Raw genomic sequence first — 16,981 nt, 5'->3', positions numbered from 1 at the left:
GTGCTAGGATTTACAGGTATGCACCACCATACCAGTAAACATTGCAAACATTAAAGGTTACACATTTTTGGGCTGGGGGTTTAGCTCAGTGGCATAAGTGCCTGCTTGGCAAATGCAAGGTCTTGAGTTCAATCCCTGGCACCAAAAAAAAAAAAAAAGGTTACGCATTTTTTGGGGCAATCTTTTCTCTACATAAGGATTTCTTTATGGAGTTGAGACCATACTATACAGTGTATTTTTTTTTATCTTTTTCTCTTTTGTCTTATTATTGTGACATAAGAATTTCTCCCTATTAAGAAATCTTTTTGAGGGCTGGGGATTTAGCTCAGCAGCATAAGCACCTGCCTTGCAAGCAGGCGGTTGTGAGTTCAATCCCAGGTACCGATTTAAAAAAAAAAAAACAGACAACAAGAAATCTTTTTGAGCTTTTTAATAGCTGCCTGGTACTCCATGATATGTGAATATTCCAGAAGTTATTCAACCTGTTCCTGCTGTTGGGTAGCACAACTGATTTCCTATCCCTTGAATGTTTGAAACAAGAGGCCAGCCTTTTGGTTATATTTCAGTTGATTGGAGGTTGTGATCAAGAAAAAGTCCTATATATTTTTTTATTCTCTTGATTGTAGTATTTATTTCTCCACCTTAGATACCAAGGGAATGGCAATGGATGCCTTAAAAAGGAGCAGTGAGTGGTTTCTACCTTTGATCAGGCACAAAACGAGTTGTGTTCACCCTCGCCACCTCTGTTTCATGTTGTACTAAAGGAGCACCAGTGTGGGTACCTGGGAAAAAAGAGTGAGAGGGACCCAGAGGAAGGAAAGTGGAGCTGCCTTGGTGAACAGTGTCGTGTTTCTGTCTGTTGAAAGTCATAAGACGCACACACAGGCACGCATACTGTTAAACCAGTAAAGGAATTTAAGGAGACACAGTTGACAGAAATTAATCTTGATTCTGTAGTTGAAGACTGAATACTGCAGAAATGAAACTAAGAAAACAATTCCAGTCGCAATAGCATCAAAAAGACTAAAATACTTACAAATAATCTTGCCAGTAGAAGTGCAGGATTTGTGCGTTGACACTACAAAACACTGCTGGAAGAAATGAAAGATCTAAATTAATAGAGACATTCCATACTTATAGATTAGAAGACCTGTTACTATTTTTTGGTTTTCTGTTTGTTTGTTTGTTTGTTTTGTTTTTGTTTGTGTTCTTTGAGTCAGGGTTTCACCATGTAGTTCAGGCTGGCCTTAAACTGACTCTGTAGCCCAGGCTGGCCTCAAACTTGCGGTGATCCTCCTACCTCAGCCTCCTGAGTGCTGGGCTTACAGGCGTGCACCACCGTGCCTGGCCTTTGATGTTGTTAAAATAGCAGATCTCCCCAAATTAATGTCCATATTAAATGTGTTCCCTGTCAAATCCTAGTAGGCTTTTTTTGTAGAATTAACAAGCTGATCCTAAAGTATATGTAAAAATCCAAAGGACTGAAATAATCAAACCACATTTAAAAAAGAACAAAATCAGAGGAGTCATTATAGCCATTTCCAAAAAAACGACAAAGCAGCAGTCATCAAGACAATATGATACTGACATAAAGATCTGCATGTAGATTAGGGACACAGCACTGAGAGTCTAGAAAATAAATTCATGAAGCCATGTAATGTTTTCACTCATTAATTGCAATGGTTTTAAGCTGGGTTGTTTGATTTTAGTATCTATGATAGTACCAATAGCTATTTTGAAGAAAACAACACAACATAAAAGCTAGTGCTGATTTAATATCATTTTGTTTTGAAGTCCCATCTAGCTGTGGTACATCTGTTTCCACTGGTTTTAACATGATATATCTTACTATATTTCACTATATGCTATAGTATAAACAAAATTCTTTATAGGCAAAGAGATAATATAGAAACCATTGTTCGTTTTCTATTAGCTGGTTCTAAATACCCTGTAATTCTTGCATTCTCTTGAATGGCTTCACACTGTCTTGATATGCTTGATGTTATAGCATACGAAGTTACACTCAAATAATTCAAGGAAAGAGGCACTATGGCGACTACTATTATGTTAGATTATCTGGTGGTGAAACACAATGACGCTTGAATTGTTTGGCTGACCTGCATTGTTCTGTTACAATGTCCTCTCTTATCTCAATCTCCCTCCTTTTTTAAAAATTAATCTATTTTCTCTCATTTTTTAATTAATGGAAAACTAAATTTAAAAATAGCAGGACATATTATAGTAACTTTCTTGGTTTTCCTATTAACCTGGTTTGAACCCCAGCATTGCTCTCCCCATCTTGTTCTGTCTGATTATTCTATATTCTGTTTTGATAGTATCAAGTTTGAGGGTATAGGCAACCACTTTGAAGGCAATAAATACTATCTATGATGCTCATTATGGTTTGACTATTATCCTTTTTTTGAAGTCCTGTAAGGTCTCCAGTGTAGGTTTTATTGGTCTTGTTCTGTACTGTTTCGATCAATTCTATTATACCTAATGATATAGGGAACTCAGTTTAAAAATAGCAAGAGGCACAATGATAACCACTTTTGATCACCTGGTATTCTATTTTTGCATCATGTACTATGCCCACCCTTCTGTTCTAACTGACTCTGTTTTGCTTAGTCACGTTTGGTTTTATTCTCTTCAAAAAAAGTAATAAGAACCGTGGGAGTAATAAAACCCAAAAAGTCTAATTGTTATTGTAAAAAAGAGAGGAAAGGAAGGTGGACTAAGGGATATAACTGCAGGTACGTTCGAGTGTGTAGGATGGAAAACCATATTACTGAGCTTTTATTGGATCATTGAACGGAACTGTCTACAATGTCACTGTATGAATGTCCACTTTATATGCTTCAATTTTGTAATTTGGACAACTGTTTCTGGGAAGATAATATGTAACCTATTTACTGGTGATTTCTTACTATATATTTTTTTTCTTGAAATTCTGTATTACTTGTACCCTTTTACTGCTTTGTTTTTTCATGTCCTTTTTTTCTCTTTAAAAAAAAAGAAAGAAAATAAATTCATACAAAATATATGTTCAATGGGTACTTAACAATAGTGAAAAACAGTTCAGCGAGAAAAGGATAATCTTTTTCTTAAACAGTTGGGATACTCAGCTGTTAGTCATTGCATTAGTCTCCTAGGCCTGCATTAAAAAATGATCACAAGGTGAGTGGTTTAAACAATAGGAATTTACCTTCTCATGGTTCTACAAACTGTAGGTCTGAATAATGGGGCCTTAAGGACTTTGCCGGGACTCATCGATAGCTGACTTCTCCCTGGGTCGTCACATACGGTCTCTGCTCTGTGTCTATATCATCACTTCTTCAAAGGACAATAGTTTTACTGGAGTAAGGTCCATCCCTAATGGCACTGGTTAATCTTACATTATCTCTTTAAAGGCCCTGTTTCTAATGACAGTTGCTTTCTGAGACTCTGGGCTTTAGAACTCATCCTGAATTTAGGAATGGGGGGAGGACACAGTTAAATCCTGTAACAGCTATACATATGCCAAAATTAAATATGTCTTCTCTTGTATAAATATTTCACATTTTTATCCATTCACCACACAATAGAATATAGTTAGCAGTATAAAGCAGTGAAATCCTGATAAATGCTCTAACCTATATCAGTCACAAAAGCATGATGCTAAGTGACAGAAACTAGATGCAAAAGACTATGTATGGTATGATGCCATCTGTGTAAAATGTGCAGGAAAGGCAGATTCGTAGCAGCAGAAAGCAGATCAGTGGTTTCCTGGGCCTGGGGGCAGAGGAAGTGGAGATGGACTGCAAATTAGGTGGGGAGAACTTTGAGGTGATGGAAAATTCTGAAACTAAACTGTGGTAATGATTGCACAACTCTGTAATTTACTTAATATCATGGAATCATGCATTTATAATGGATAAATTTTATGGTATGTAAATTACACTGCAATAAATCTACAAAATAAAATTTTAAGCTAAAGGGGGCAGTGTGGGGACAGATGACCCTTGTGTTGGCTGGAGAGATCAAGGAAAGGAGAAAACCACTTCGATTTGAGTGTCTGCTCTTTTCAGACATGACCTCATTTCATCCCTCTGGCAACTTTTCAAATTAGATTTTAATATTCCCATTGTGTAGATGAGGAAATGAAGGCACGACAGAGTTACTTCCAGTAACAGCCTTAGAGAGTTTGAGAGTAGAACCCAAGCACTCACAGTCACGGCTTTTCTAAGAAAGTGACCATTCAGGAGGTCAGAGTGTTCAAGCATGTGTTCCAGAGGCAGTAGTGGCTCGAGTGTGCTCCCCTAAAGGTTTATGTCCTGGAAGGTTGGTCCCCAGTATGGCAGTGTTTGGGCGGTAGAACCTTTGAGAGTAGGTTCTACTGCAAAGTGGTTAGGCCACAGACCATCACCCTTGGAAGGGACTACTACTGACTTCAAAGTGAGTGAGTTCTCTTGCAAGCAGGTTGCTCTAAGGGAAGACCACGCTGCGTGCTTTGCCCCTTTTGCACATGACTGGTTCTCTTTCCGTGTCTCCATTGTGATGCACAGGGAACTCTTGCCAGGATGCCAGTGCCGGGCTGTTTGGACTCTTCAGTCACCAGAATCATGAGCCAAATAAACCTCTTCACTTTATATAGTAACCAGCTTTATAGAAATAGAAAACAGACCAATGCAAGCAGATAAACTCAGATCTCTCTCCTAAGTATGTTCTTAAAAAGGGATGAAAGTGAGGGACAGAGACAGTCGTTCAGGCATAGGGGTGTTAGTCCTGCCTTTCCATACTCACAGGAAAATTTAGACTTTCTCTTTGTCCCTTTCTTAACTTCTGAAGTCTGAAATTCCCACCCTGGAGACAACATTCTTTGTCAAATCTCTGCTGGCGAGAATTTGGAAGCTGATGATCTTGCTGGGAATGTCCTGCTGGTAGCTTCCAGAAGGTCTTGTGTTTCAGCCCAAGTTATCTTCTTTCTTCCCCACCTCATCTGATGTCTCTCAGAATCAGACTTGCCTCATAACCAGGACTTCCCTAGCCTCTGGACACTTGATTTTGCAAAGGAAATTGTAGTGGCAGTAAGGGATAACAGCAGCTGCCTGCAGCTGCCTGGAGCTGGGATTGTATAGAGATCATGGATTCATCTGGATTAACCACAGGGAAGAAACTGCTTATGTTATATGAGCCACAAGGAAATTATCACCCCTTCCTATTAATGAATCATGAGAACAGAGCAGATATTTTCGGATTTTGGCTGACCAGATTCCCTTGGCTCAGCTTCAAGAGAACGCCCCTTTTGGAGGAAGATAAAACTGCCCCTTTATTCATAAGATCTGCAGTTTACAGAATAGGGTGGACCATACTATTTGGGTATCTGCTGTTGACATCATTATGACCTGACTTAAGCCAATTTGATCTATCACAGCTTTAGTTAGTAGAAACTGGCAATCTGCAGTAGGTGGAGATAGACAAAGGCTGTAGATATCTTCAAACCTAACTACCACTTGAGTATTACAATGGAAAAACTTTCTGTTCTAGCAGACCTATTATAAAGTTGTGGTAATTAGCAGAATGTAATGTTGGCACAAAGATAGAAAAGATAATGGAACTAAGCTAAGAACCCAAGCTAAGAACTAAGTTAAGAGATCTACATGTGTCTGGAGACTTTCATGCTGACAAAGGCATCCTTGCAGATCATTGAGGAGTAATTAGATTTCTCAATAAATGAGTATCAGTGTAAGAAAAAATAAAGATAACTGACCCCTACTCACACCACACATGAAATAATTTAATCATTTCTAAGGAAAGTAAAGACATCACTAATAAGTAGTGGTATAAAATGTTTTAGAAACCAAAAATGGGAAGACATTTTCATCTCCATGAATAGAAAGATTTCTAGAGACAGAAGTATCAACCATGAAAAGACTAATTTATTTGAGCACATTACATTTAAGAACTTATTTGTGGAAGGATACAATAAAAACCTGATTTAATTGAACCTGCCACATACCTGCATTTATTATCACCCGGCTTCATAAGCAGCCAGTAAGTTGTTCTAGGATCTTACTGAAATGCCTGCTGGCTGACAGTCTCCACTTGATGTAAGTAGTCAGATAGATGAAACACGTTCTCAGGACAGGACCATCCTAACCATGGCCCGACAGAAAAATCCTCAAGACAGGCTGAACAGAGCCAGTCCAGAATCCTAGACCCAGGGCACAATTCTGAAGGATGTATGTGTGATACTGGGCTCGCCAGCTTTTGTTCATGCAAGAACCTGAGCATCTGAGAATATTTCTAGGACATCTCTCATTTTAGTAGTGAAAGAAAGAAACTGTTTCTAACAAATGTTAATGAATACAGGCGGTGGTGTTGATCTGAGGTAAACATCTAAAGCCTTAAAATCCCCTTTTCTAAAGTAATGACTTGATTAATCCATTTGCTGTGGCTATAACAGAATACCTGAGACTAGATAAACTGTGATGTGTAACAGAAAAGAGTTTACTTTGGGTCTGGTGGCTGGGAGGTCAGAGATGGTGCCAGTGAAGGGCTCGTGCTGCTTCAGCTCATGGTAGAGAGCAGATCAAGTGTGTGCATCCAAAATGTCAGAGCATGACAGGCAGCCTCACTTTAAAACAACCCACTCTCGTACTAGCTAATTCAGACCTTCAAGCAAAGTCACTGAAAAAAAATAAAGCATTAATCTTTTCATGAGAGTTCTGCCCCCTTGACTTAGATAAGCTCACATCCCAGTATTGTCTCAATGATACTACATTTCCATGTGTGTTTTGGAGGGGACAAACCATCTGCAGCCAATAGCAGAGTCTGTTTGCTAAAGTACTTGGTCTCCAAAGGAGGAACTTACTATCATTGGGGTGTAGCTTAAATCGGACATGCGCATGTTGGAGGCATAGTCCATGCTGTGGTACAGTATTTTAAAGAAAACTATGGGCAGTGTGGCAGCATTTACCAGACTCCAGACACATAAGACCTTCCTTCTAGATTTTTGTCACATACTATTACTAATACATTTCCTTAAATTAACTTACTTTTCATATTTAAATTTTTCTAGATGATGTGTTTTAGGGCTGAGAGTTTACCTTACTGGTAGAGCTTAATTAACATGTACAGGACCCAGAATTCAGTGCCCAGCAGCACCACAAAAAAATATTTTATAGAAAACTTTGTGTCACAACCATAGTATAAAATAAGTGTCATGGGGGCCAAGAACTTAGCTCAGTGGTTCAAGTGCTTGCCTGGTAAATTTGAGGTCATGAGTTTGCCCCTGGCACTAAAATTAATTAATTAAAATACGTGTCATGTACCAAAAAAGAAAAAAAAAACAAATTACAACCAAAAAAATGTCTTTAAAATCTACCAGGCTGCTATTGCATGACTACCACAGGCTGTGCAGAGGCTGATCCCATCCTCAGGAAGCACGCTGGACAAGCTCCTCCCTGGACATTATTTTTGGAGTTAAAGATCATTAACAGAGAACTGAGAAAGACATGCTTTCTTCTTGGCCCATGCACTATTATTTAACAGAATCATCTCACTGCCTGTGAAATTGCCTTTGAGAAGCACTGTATTATTGTACAAAGAGCTCGAGTTGATTGATGCCTGTCAAGCAGGCAGTATGCAGTGGAAACCATACAGCCATTTCCTTGCTTATTCTGAAGCACAGCTCCCGAGATGGTTACTATTTGTCTACGTTTTACAGATGAGCAGGCTGAGGCTCAGCGAAGTAGTAGGACTTGGCCAGATTCACATGGCTCAGAAGTGGCAGAGCCAGAATCAGAACCTGGTTCTATCTGCTATTTTTTCATTACCCTCATCGAGTAGGACTTGCTCTCCTCTCATCCCTGCATGGACTGGCCACATCTATAAAAAGGGCCAAGATTCCTTCCTGAGCAGACCTGAGTTCCCTGGAGTTGTGTTACTTTATCACTACTGCCTAAACCCAAGACTATCTAGAGTATTTTGGAAGAAGTCCTCTTTGGCCTCAAGTCATGTTTTACCGTTATCTCGTCCTAAATGACAGGGCAGCACCAAAGCACATGGCACTGCCTTTTATTAGTAACTTGGCTTATCATATGGTTTGGCTTTTACTTCCTAGGAACAGCTCAAAACCAGAGAATGTGGCATTGCTGGGAGGTTTCCATGGGTTCACTGCCCCTTTCCTCACTAGTCTGGTTGAGGCCTCTGCCCTTCTTAGCAGGGAGCATTTGGAAAGGCCCATTCAGCCCAAGATGATGACCTTGAGGGTCTCATGTGACTCACCCAGATCTCCTTTCACAGGACCTTTCCTCATGTCATTTATCCAGCTAACACTTTCCACCTGATAGCACAGTTTTCCCAGCACTGTTGAGGTATTAGGGAAGGTAGGGAGTAGCAGCCACCCTATACTTATCTTCTGTGGATTGCAGTTGGACAGTCCTAGGCCCTCAAATCCATGTCACCATGTCTCTAACATGGGAAGATAGCTAGCTCACCTGGGTTATGTAAAGTGACAGATCAAGCATTTCGGGAGCCATCAAGTGCTGAGCCAACCGCAAACAGCATTGTTATTGCAGTGGTGGTGGTAGGGGACTTAGACATGTGCACACCAAGCAAGCAGGATACACCACCACACAGTATCTAATCTGCTCCTTCGTTATATGGTTGCAGCCATGAGAAGAAAAAGAGACCCAAGGCAGGAGAATGATTGCTTCTATACAGAATTAGAAAGAGAAGAGTCAGAAATGAGTATGAAGAAAGTTCCTGCTCTGGGACTCATGGTCTCAAGCCTGGAAAAGGACAGTCTGTAGGAACCAGCTGCAGAGTAGGGGCCACTCCATGGCTAATAAAGCCCCTTTAGGTCTACATTCTTCACCCTAAAAGGATAGAAGAGTGAGCAGTGACCAGGGAAGTTGCCCCTTAGAATCATCCACCTCACATTGTGTCTTTTCACTTTAAGTCTGAAGCAGATCACACTGTGGGGGATCTAGCTTAAAATTAGAGTCAGATTCAGAAATCATATATGGTTAGCAATCCCCTAATGTCCACTGGTTGGTGAATGTTCTGTACACGCAATGGGATATTATTCAGCTTAAGAGAAGAAGTTTTGACACATGCTACAATGTACATAACCCTTGAATGCTGAAAGAAATCAGCCAGACATAAAAGGACAAATACTATGTTTCCTCATATGTAAAATATCTACAACAGAAAATTCACTGGAAATAGAGTGCCGAGGGCTTGGAAGGAAAGAGAGTTACTGTGTAGTGGTTGGAGTATCTGGTTTGCAACATGGAAAGTGTTCTGGGGATGGATGGTGGTAATGGTAGCACCACATCCAATATATTAATGCGACTGAACTGCACTCTTGAAAATGGTTAAGATGACCAATTTAATACTTTGTGTATTTGGGGGGATTCCAGGGATTGAACTCACGACCTCACACCTGCCAGGCAGGTGCTTATGCCACTAAGCTAAATCCTCGGCCCTTACTGTATATTTTATCACACTTAAAACATTTTTAAATTGGGGGAACAATCATGTAGGGTCAAAGTACCCCTCAAACCCTATACAAGGTGCCACACTGGAAACTTCCATTCACTCCTTCCTGTTGGTCCATCTAAGCCAGGTACTCCTGAAGGACTGACACATCAATTTGGGAGTGGGAGTGGGAATGATGAGCTTTTAAGGGCTCTTAGAAAATACAGACATATCTCTTCCATTGAGACTCCTGCCCAGCGTGGCAAGAAGAAAGTCATACAGAGCACCATAAATGAGGCCTTCTAGGAGAGGATAAAGCCCTGTCTCACTGCAGAGCCTGCACTGATGGTGCCACCTGTGCTCTTTGAAACATCATGCATGTGTTCGCACAGTTCCTCTGCACAGATGTTTGTAATTAGACGTGTGTGGGTACCAGCTCTGCCACACTAGGATGTGTGTCCCCATCTTCCCCACCCAGGACCTCATTAAACTGAGCTGTATGTTGAAGACAGAGCCACATCTTAGTTTCAGATCCTTTAATTGAGCAAGCTGTACCCTATGTTTCTCTTGTATTTTATGCAAAAACCAGTGCAGTGCTGGGCAAAAAGAAAATTACCATCAAATCGTTGAATAAATATCTGCTGGCGATAAACCAGAACAACCAACGCTAGTCCCACTTCCTGCCCTCTGTCTGCCTCATCCAGCCTGTTGGCAGTTATAGTTGAGGTGCCATCATGGGCCATCTGATAAATTACTGTGGCAGATAGCATGGAATTGGCCTGTGGAGACCCAGCGTGTTGTTAATCTGGAGACCTCTACCCAACCTCTATTCAAGGCATAAAACTGTTTTTCCACTTTAATGTTCCAGATCAAAGAGTTAGGTCATTTATGCACACATGTTGGAAATAATCTAAACATCCACCTATGGGTAACTACTTGACTAAAATACATAATATCTATACAACAAGCAACCAATAGCCAGTATGATGAAAGTTATGAATTTTGCAATTTATTGTTAGCAAAATAGCATGGTCTGATTTTGTGTAAATACATATAATTTGCACAAATATGCCTGTAATTTATATGTGTATGTATATGCATCTATTCTGTGTGTGTGTGTGTGTGTGTGTGTGTGTGTGTGTGTGTTCCCCAAACTAATAACAGCATCACCAGGGAATATTCTCGGGCCTCACCACAAATCCACTGAATCAGAAACTCTGGGACAAGGCCCCACAGTCCGAATTGTAAGAAGCCCTCTGGGTAATTAAAAAAAAAAAAAAAGAGAGAATGAAACAGTAAAACAAAGCAAAACAATGAGAACACTCTTGGTTTTCAAAAACAAAACAGTAGGAAATCAACAGTAGTTAGTATATTGTACATTGTTATCCTCTGAATACTTGCTCGGACTATAGATGTAGGTATGTAAAGTTAATCAAACAATGTGAGCCCTAAGTTGTTTCTTTAGTTGCTATCATTTCAGAAATTTTAGGTATGTGGCTTCTGATTTTCTCTACATCTGGGTCTCCTGGACTTGCTCTGGGTGAGATATAGGCATGCAAAATTAAACAATGAAAACACTAAGTTGTTTCTTTACTTCATTTGCTGTCATTTCAGAAATTTCAGGTGTTGTGTGTCTATGTCTCCTAGACTTGTTCTGGGTGGGCTTGAGGTCTGAGATTGCATCTTGTTCCTTCATGTTGACATTTTCCCGTATTTCTCCTAATCAGCCAAATTGCTTCCTGTCCATCCCGCGGTGCAGGATATTGGGCTAGGCACCAGGGTTCCTCCAATCCAAGGTTCCCGAGGTGGCTCACCAGTGCTTCCCAGATGGGGCAGGCTCACCACGGGGCATGGCTTCTCTTCCCTCTCTGGGTAATTCTGATGCCTGCCCATGGTCAAGAATCACTAGTTGATAGCACTTTTCATACTCTTTCCCTTAGACTCACCTGTGTCTGCCTCTCTTCTCTAGGCCCTGATCCAGCTGCCCCCCTATATCTCTCAGTGTGAGGAGGTGCTGCAGTTCTTTGAGACAAGACCCGAGGACCTGAATCCCCCCAAAGAGTAAGTTGGTGTTTGAACCTCCCCAGGTCTGTCCTCACCTTCTGGCTGCAGGACCAGCCAGCCCTAGGAGGGGCAGAGTCAAGCAAAGTACCCATGAAGCCTGGTTTTATTGATTGAGCTCTGGAAGGTCTCACTGCATGTGGCCTTCACAGTCGGTGCAAGTGGTAAGCTCTAGGCAGTCTGACAGATGACTGCCTGTCTAAGGGCCCTGGTCACGTAACGCTCTGTACTGACTCCCAGCACAGAGGTGTTGGCACTGGGGAAACTGTAAGCCTGGGAGGCAGGGACTGTGCCGCAGATTCTCCACAGTGCCTCGGCCACAGAGCTAGTTGTGCTTAGGAGCTACAGGTTGAGAGTCCCTTATCTGAAATGTTTCAGATTTCAGATTTTGGAGTAGTCACATATCCATCATGGGAATATGTACTGTGCAGGTGTGTGGCGAGACATACATGTAACATGTAACATGTGCATTGCTTAATACATAGATACAGAATCTTCTCAGCTTTCCCTCTTAATGTCAGGGCCAAGATGCTTGAGTTTTACAATCTTCTATGAAGCAGTAACAGAGAGAATAACTGGTCTGCTTGGTTGTTTTAAGTATCTGAGCAGAGTTGGGTACCAGAGTACATGTCCTACCATAGTCCTTCCTCAAAGGCTAAGGAGGAACTGGGATTCTCTGGGGCCTCCAGGTGGGTCCCCCTCCCACCAAGTCTCTGGGCAGAGACCCATGTGGACAAGGTCAGCTCATCCAAACATCTGCATTCCTCAGACCTTGTCACAACTACCACCTAGGCCAAAAAGCCAGACAGAGGCACACCCATTTCCTCCTATGGGTTCCTGTGAGTGGCTTTGAGTTCTGATGGACCCTTCTCAAGCTAGGAAAGGTGCCAGTTGGCTTGGCACCTTGACTCCAAAATAATCACAATTGGAAGGGGGAGATTTCTTTGCTCATTTTTCTGTTGGTCTTCAGCAAAACACTTTTTACTATTATTGATTTGTAGAAACTTTTTAAATCTTGAGGAGTGCAGATACCATAATATTGTTGTGTACCGCATAATTATAAGCAGATACAGTTTTTCAAAAACAACAAGGGTTAGGTGTGTAGTTGAGTTCTTGAGCATGTATTTAGCACATGCCAAGCCCTGGGATTGATCACCAGCACCTAAATAAGTAAGTGAATCTTAAGATTAGCCTTTCCCATATTTGTGGTAAATCTTATATGTGTCTTTTTCTTTGACATTTAGAATTTCTGGATTTTATATAACCTTTACATTTTTATGAAATCAAATGTGATAAGCATTTTTCAAATAGGACTTCTTCAGTTACTGTCAAGCTTAGAAGGGCAGACATCATTCAGACACAAACCTAGCAAATATTTACCTTTATCTAGTTGTTCAGTGATTCAGATTTCCTTTTAATATTTACTCATTCTGACTTACTAAGTCAGAATTCATTTCGATGTCAGGCATAGGTAAGAGCCTAAAATTTTTTCTAAATGCTGAGGCTTCACATAGCTAAAAGCACTCCCAGTAGGGTTTAAAGATCACTTACTTGCTTTTTTTCCCTCAGAAAGGATAGAAGTCAAAAAAAACTACCCTCTGCAGACTTCACAGTGGTGGCAAAGGCTGCGTGAACATGGATTCATAGATACACACACACACACACACACACACACACACACACACAGAGTACTCACTACAAATACAAAACCAGCCTCGACTGTACCAAAGAAGGCACAAAGTAGCAGGTGTGGTAAGCTAACCAGCCTTGTGCCAGAGTATATGTATCTGGTGCTAAGGAACTTCCTCCAAAGAAGAGAAGGGTTCAAATCTCTTCATCCCTTCCCAGCTGTCTGGCCTTGGACAAGTGATTTTACTTCTCTGAGCTATCTTCATCAGTAGAGTGACTGCTGATAACCTGGCTCACATGTGTGCTGTGAGGATTAAGCAACATCCTGCCATAAAGGGTAATGTCGCCACATGGCCAGGGCTCATCTAGTGGCGTCTTCCTGTCCTTAGGCCAGGCACTGAGGGAGAGGAAGGAAGGTAGGAAGGTTCTACACAGGCAATCTCAGCTGGGCCCCTGTTGTTGGCTTAGGTTGTGTCCTGCTCAGTGGGTTTGGTCCTTTGGTCAGGATCTGGAAGCTGATATCCACATCAAGGCTCTAAGTAGAAACTGGGTCCTTTCTAGGCAATTTCCAGATGGGGAATGATGGATTCTAAGAAGTGCTTTTGGAAGGGGTTTGCTGCCATGAGCAGGAGCACTGGGGAGCACATCCAAACATGTAACATAGGGTGCCCGCTTGAGCTCCCCCATGCTGCTGCTGCTACAACCCAAGAGGCCCCATTGCTCTCAAGCCCCCCTTCAGCAGGGACAGTGGAAGAAATTAGCAGAGTAGGAACCAGGACTAGAGGCAGCCCAGACCATGGCTCAGATGGCAGGCCTGGATGGCCCCTGGGAGATGGCCTCAGTCAGTGTGTCTCTAGCAGGAGCTGAGCAGGGCTCCACCCAAGGAGAGGCCATGCTGGCTCCAACCAGACTTCTTAGGTTCCAGTCTTGGGCCTCAGTGTCTCCCAGTATATCACAAATGCCAACAGACGTGACATGAGACACCCCACTGTTGCCCCTGCCCTTTTTTGTGCAGTGGCTATGAAATCCAGCCTCCTAGAGACAGTACCTGCCTAGAGAACAGGGTGGTCAACTGGCTGTCCCAGCCAGATACTCAGACCATGGCCTCAGCTTCCCGGGGCTGGTTTATCGCCCGCCCATGTCCTAAGGATATCTTGCAGCATTATGACATGGTGGTTAAAATCAGACACTAAATAGATGTTTTTCCAGGGAACACCCACACGTGGCTGGTAAGTGTGTCACAAGGTGCTCAGCACCATCAGCCATCCAGAGGTACAAATCTAAACCACAGTGAAGTCTGCCTGCATGCCCATAAGCAGGGCCATAATCAAAAAGACAAATAACAAGTGCTATCCAGGACCTAGAGAAATCAGAACAGCTCTTTGTGTTAAAGTGGTGCAGCTCCAATTTCATAGAAGCACCAAGGAGTTAAACCCTTGTGACCCAGAAGTTCCACGTCCAAGTATATACCCAAAAGAAATGAAAATGTATATCTAACCAGGTGTGGTGGGGTGGCCTGTAATCCCGGGTCTTCAGGAGCCCAAGGCAGGAGGATTGCAAGTTCAGTGGCAGCTGAGCAGCCTAGTGAGATCCTGTCCCAGAATAAGCGGGGCTGGAGATTAGCTCAGCACTAGAACATTTGTCTAGCATTCACAAACCCCTGGCACCACTTTAAAAAAAAATGTGCACATAAAAACTTCAGTATGGGATGTTCATAGAAGTGTTTTTAGAGCAGCCAGAAAGTGAAGGAATAAAAAAAACAAAATGTAGTATATCCATACAAAGGAATATTATCCATAAAGAGAAATAAACTATGAATTTACTAATTCATGCCACAACATGGATGAATCTTGAAAATGTGCTAAGTGGAAAGATGACAAAATGCTACCTATGGTGTGATCCCATTTCTATGAAACGCTAGAGAAGACAGACCTTCAGAGACAGCAGGCCGCCCAGTGATTGTCAAGGGATGCAGAGGGAGGAAGTGACTTGCAGTGATTATAGGCTTTCTTTTGGGGGTAATAAAAATGTTTTGGGATTAGTAGTGATTCTTGCAAAACCTTTAACTTTTCAAAAAACTAGTGAACACTGTACTTTTAAAACATAAGTTTTATGGCACGTTAATTTAAATTAGAACAGGACCAGGGTTTTGGCTTGTACTACTTGCTAGCTGTGTGCCCTTGGACAAGTTAGGAGTTACTATGCCTCATTTTCCTTATCTATAGAATGCAGATTTTTAAAAAAAGTAGTTCTTAGGGTTATTATATTAAATGAGTGAGGTAAAAGCAGCAGGATTTCAACATACAGCCATAGAGTTTAATATTTACTTACTGTTGCCAGAACATCTATCCCAACCCAACTACTAAAATTGTACCACTGATAAGATTTTTTACTTAAAACCACTTCATAAGCCCTGACTTTACTATTGTGTTTGCCGTGTATTCCTAATCTCTGCATGGGCGACAGATGTTAGTCATCAGTCATTGTTCTCCATGAATGCTAGCCACAGTAGCTAAGGAGACACGCTGTGTGCTCTGCCATCCGACTTCCACTGTCTTTAGTGAGCCTCTGTTATCACTTCCTGCCAAGCACTTTGCGCTCCCAGTCTGTCCCTTAGGGGAGCCCAAAACATGCTCTGTATGACAAGGTAGGGACCCGGTTCCATGCAATGTGAGGCTCTAATCCCTGTGTCCAGACTGCATGCTGCATGACACCCTCCTGCTTTTTCGTAGGGCCTTCCATGCTACAAATATGTGACACAGAATACTGGAGCACTTATCAGCTAAAGGGAAAAAGTTAGGAGTAATTCTTCCTTTTTAAAGAATGCCAGTTTTTTCTTATTTGTCCTTTTTTTGGCCTTTTTGAGACAGGGTCTCCCTATGCAGTTCAGCCTGGCCTTGAGCTCACTTTGTAGCCCAGGCTGGTCTCAAATTTGCAACAGTCCTCCTGCCTGAACCTCCCAAGTGCTGGGATTTCAGGCGTGTGCCACCACGCCTGGCACCACTGATGCTATTGTGGGATAAAGAGTCTTTCCTAATGAAATACTCATGGCAATCCACATCAGTACTGACGCATTACTCTTTCTTGCCCCCATTCTTTCCTATACAGGGAGCACATTGGAAAAAAGAAATCTGGTAAGAGTATTTCCCATTTGCTTTTCTTTGTTCAGTGTTTAACATATTCCTGCTGAGTGCCTGCTGAACATCAGGTGTTGGGTTTCACACTGGGGATACAGCATCATGGGTGGGGAGGTGGTGGACAGACGGATAGATGGTCAGGCGAACACCTGAATGAGTGGATGGATGGATGGATGGATGGATGCTTATTTGATTGATATCCTATCCTGCTTCCCAGAAAAAGGATTTGAGGTTATTTCATCCTATACCAAGAAATTACACATGCGCTGGTAACCCTGAGATGGGAGTAGGAGAGGGATGTCGTCCTACCCATCCTTTAGAAGGCTAAATGTCCATGTTCCACTTTATACAAAGTAATATGGGAGCTTAGCATTCTCCTCAGGTTCTGCAAGGTGTCAGAAGGTAAAGGCTGGGTCATGAGGAATAAGCAGAAGTTTCCCTGTAACAAAGGGCGTTTGAACTGCATGCCCTCAGGCTGGGAAGCAGGCAGAAGTAAGAGTCCTGGACCTAAGCCACTGACCTTCTCAGCACCACACTTGGCCTCCGTGCTTCGTTTGGTCAGCTGCTGTTTGGGCAGGGACTGCTACGCTGTGGAGCAATTCCTGTGCTCCCTGCCACTCACCCTGCACCAGACTCTTCCCTCCTAATAAGCTTTCCCTTCCCTGAACAACAACACAGCTCTCCTATCA

The 16,981-nt window shown here is 42.1% G+C and overlaps 1 protein-coding gene across 2 annotated transcripts in view; it reads left to right on the top strand.

Annotated features, from left to right (window-relative positions):
- Sh3pxd2b (SH3 and PX domains 2B) overlaps positions 1–16,981 on the top strand; it is a 105,922-nt gene that overhangs the window by 54,549 nt on the left and 34,392 nt on the right. For both annotated transcript variants that reach the window (XM_063230790.1, XM_063230791.1), the window contains exons 5-6: positions 11,435–11,526; positions 16,264–16,289. In XM_063230790.1, the coding sequence (XP_063086860.1) occupies positions 11,435–11,526; positions 16,264–16,289 (118 nt within the window). The remainder of the gene's footprint in view (positions 1–11,434; positions 11,527–16,263; positions 16,290–16,981) is intronic.

This window comes from Cavia porcellus, unplaced genomic scaffold, assembly GCF_034190915.1.
Source record: "Cavia porcellus strain 051 isolate PalLab524CR breed Dunkin Hartley unplaced genomic scaffold, mCavPor4.1 scaffold_19, whole genome shotgun sequence".
NCBI classification, from domain to species: domain Eukaryota; kingdom Metazoa; phylum Chordata; class Mammalia; order Rodentia; family Caviidae; genus Cavia; species Cavia porcellus.
Note: the sequence above shows the minus strand (reverse complement) of the source record. Positions and strands in the feature narration are given on the sequence as shown.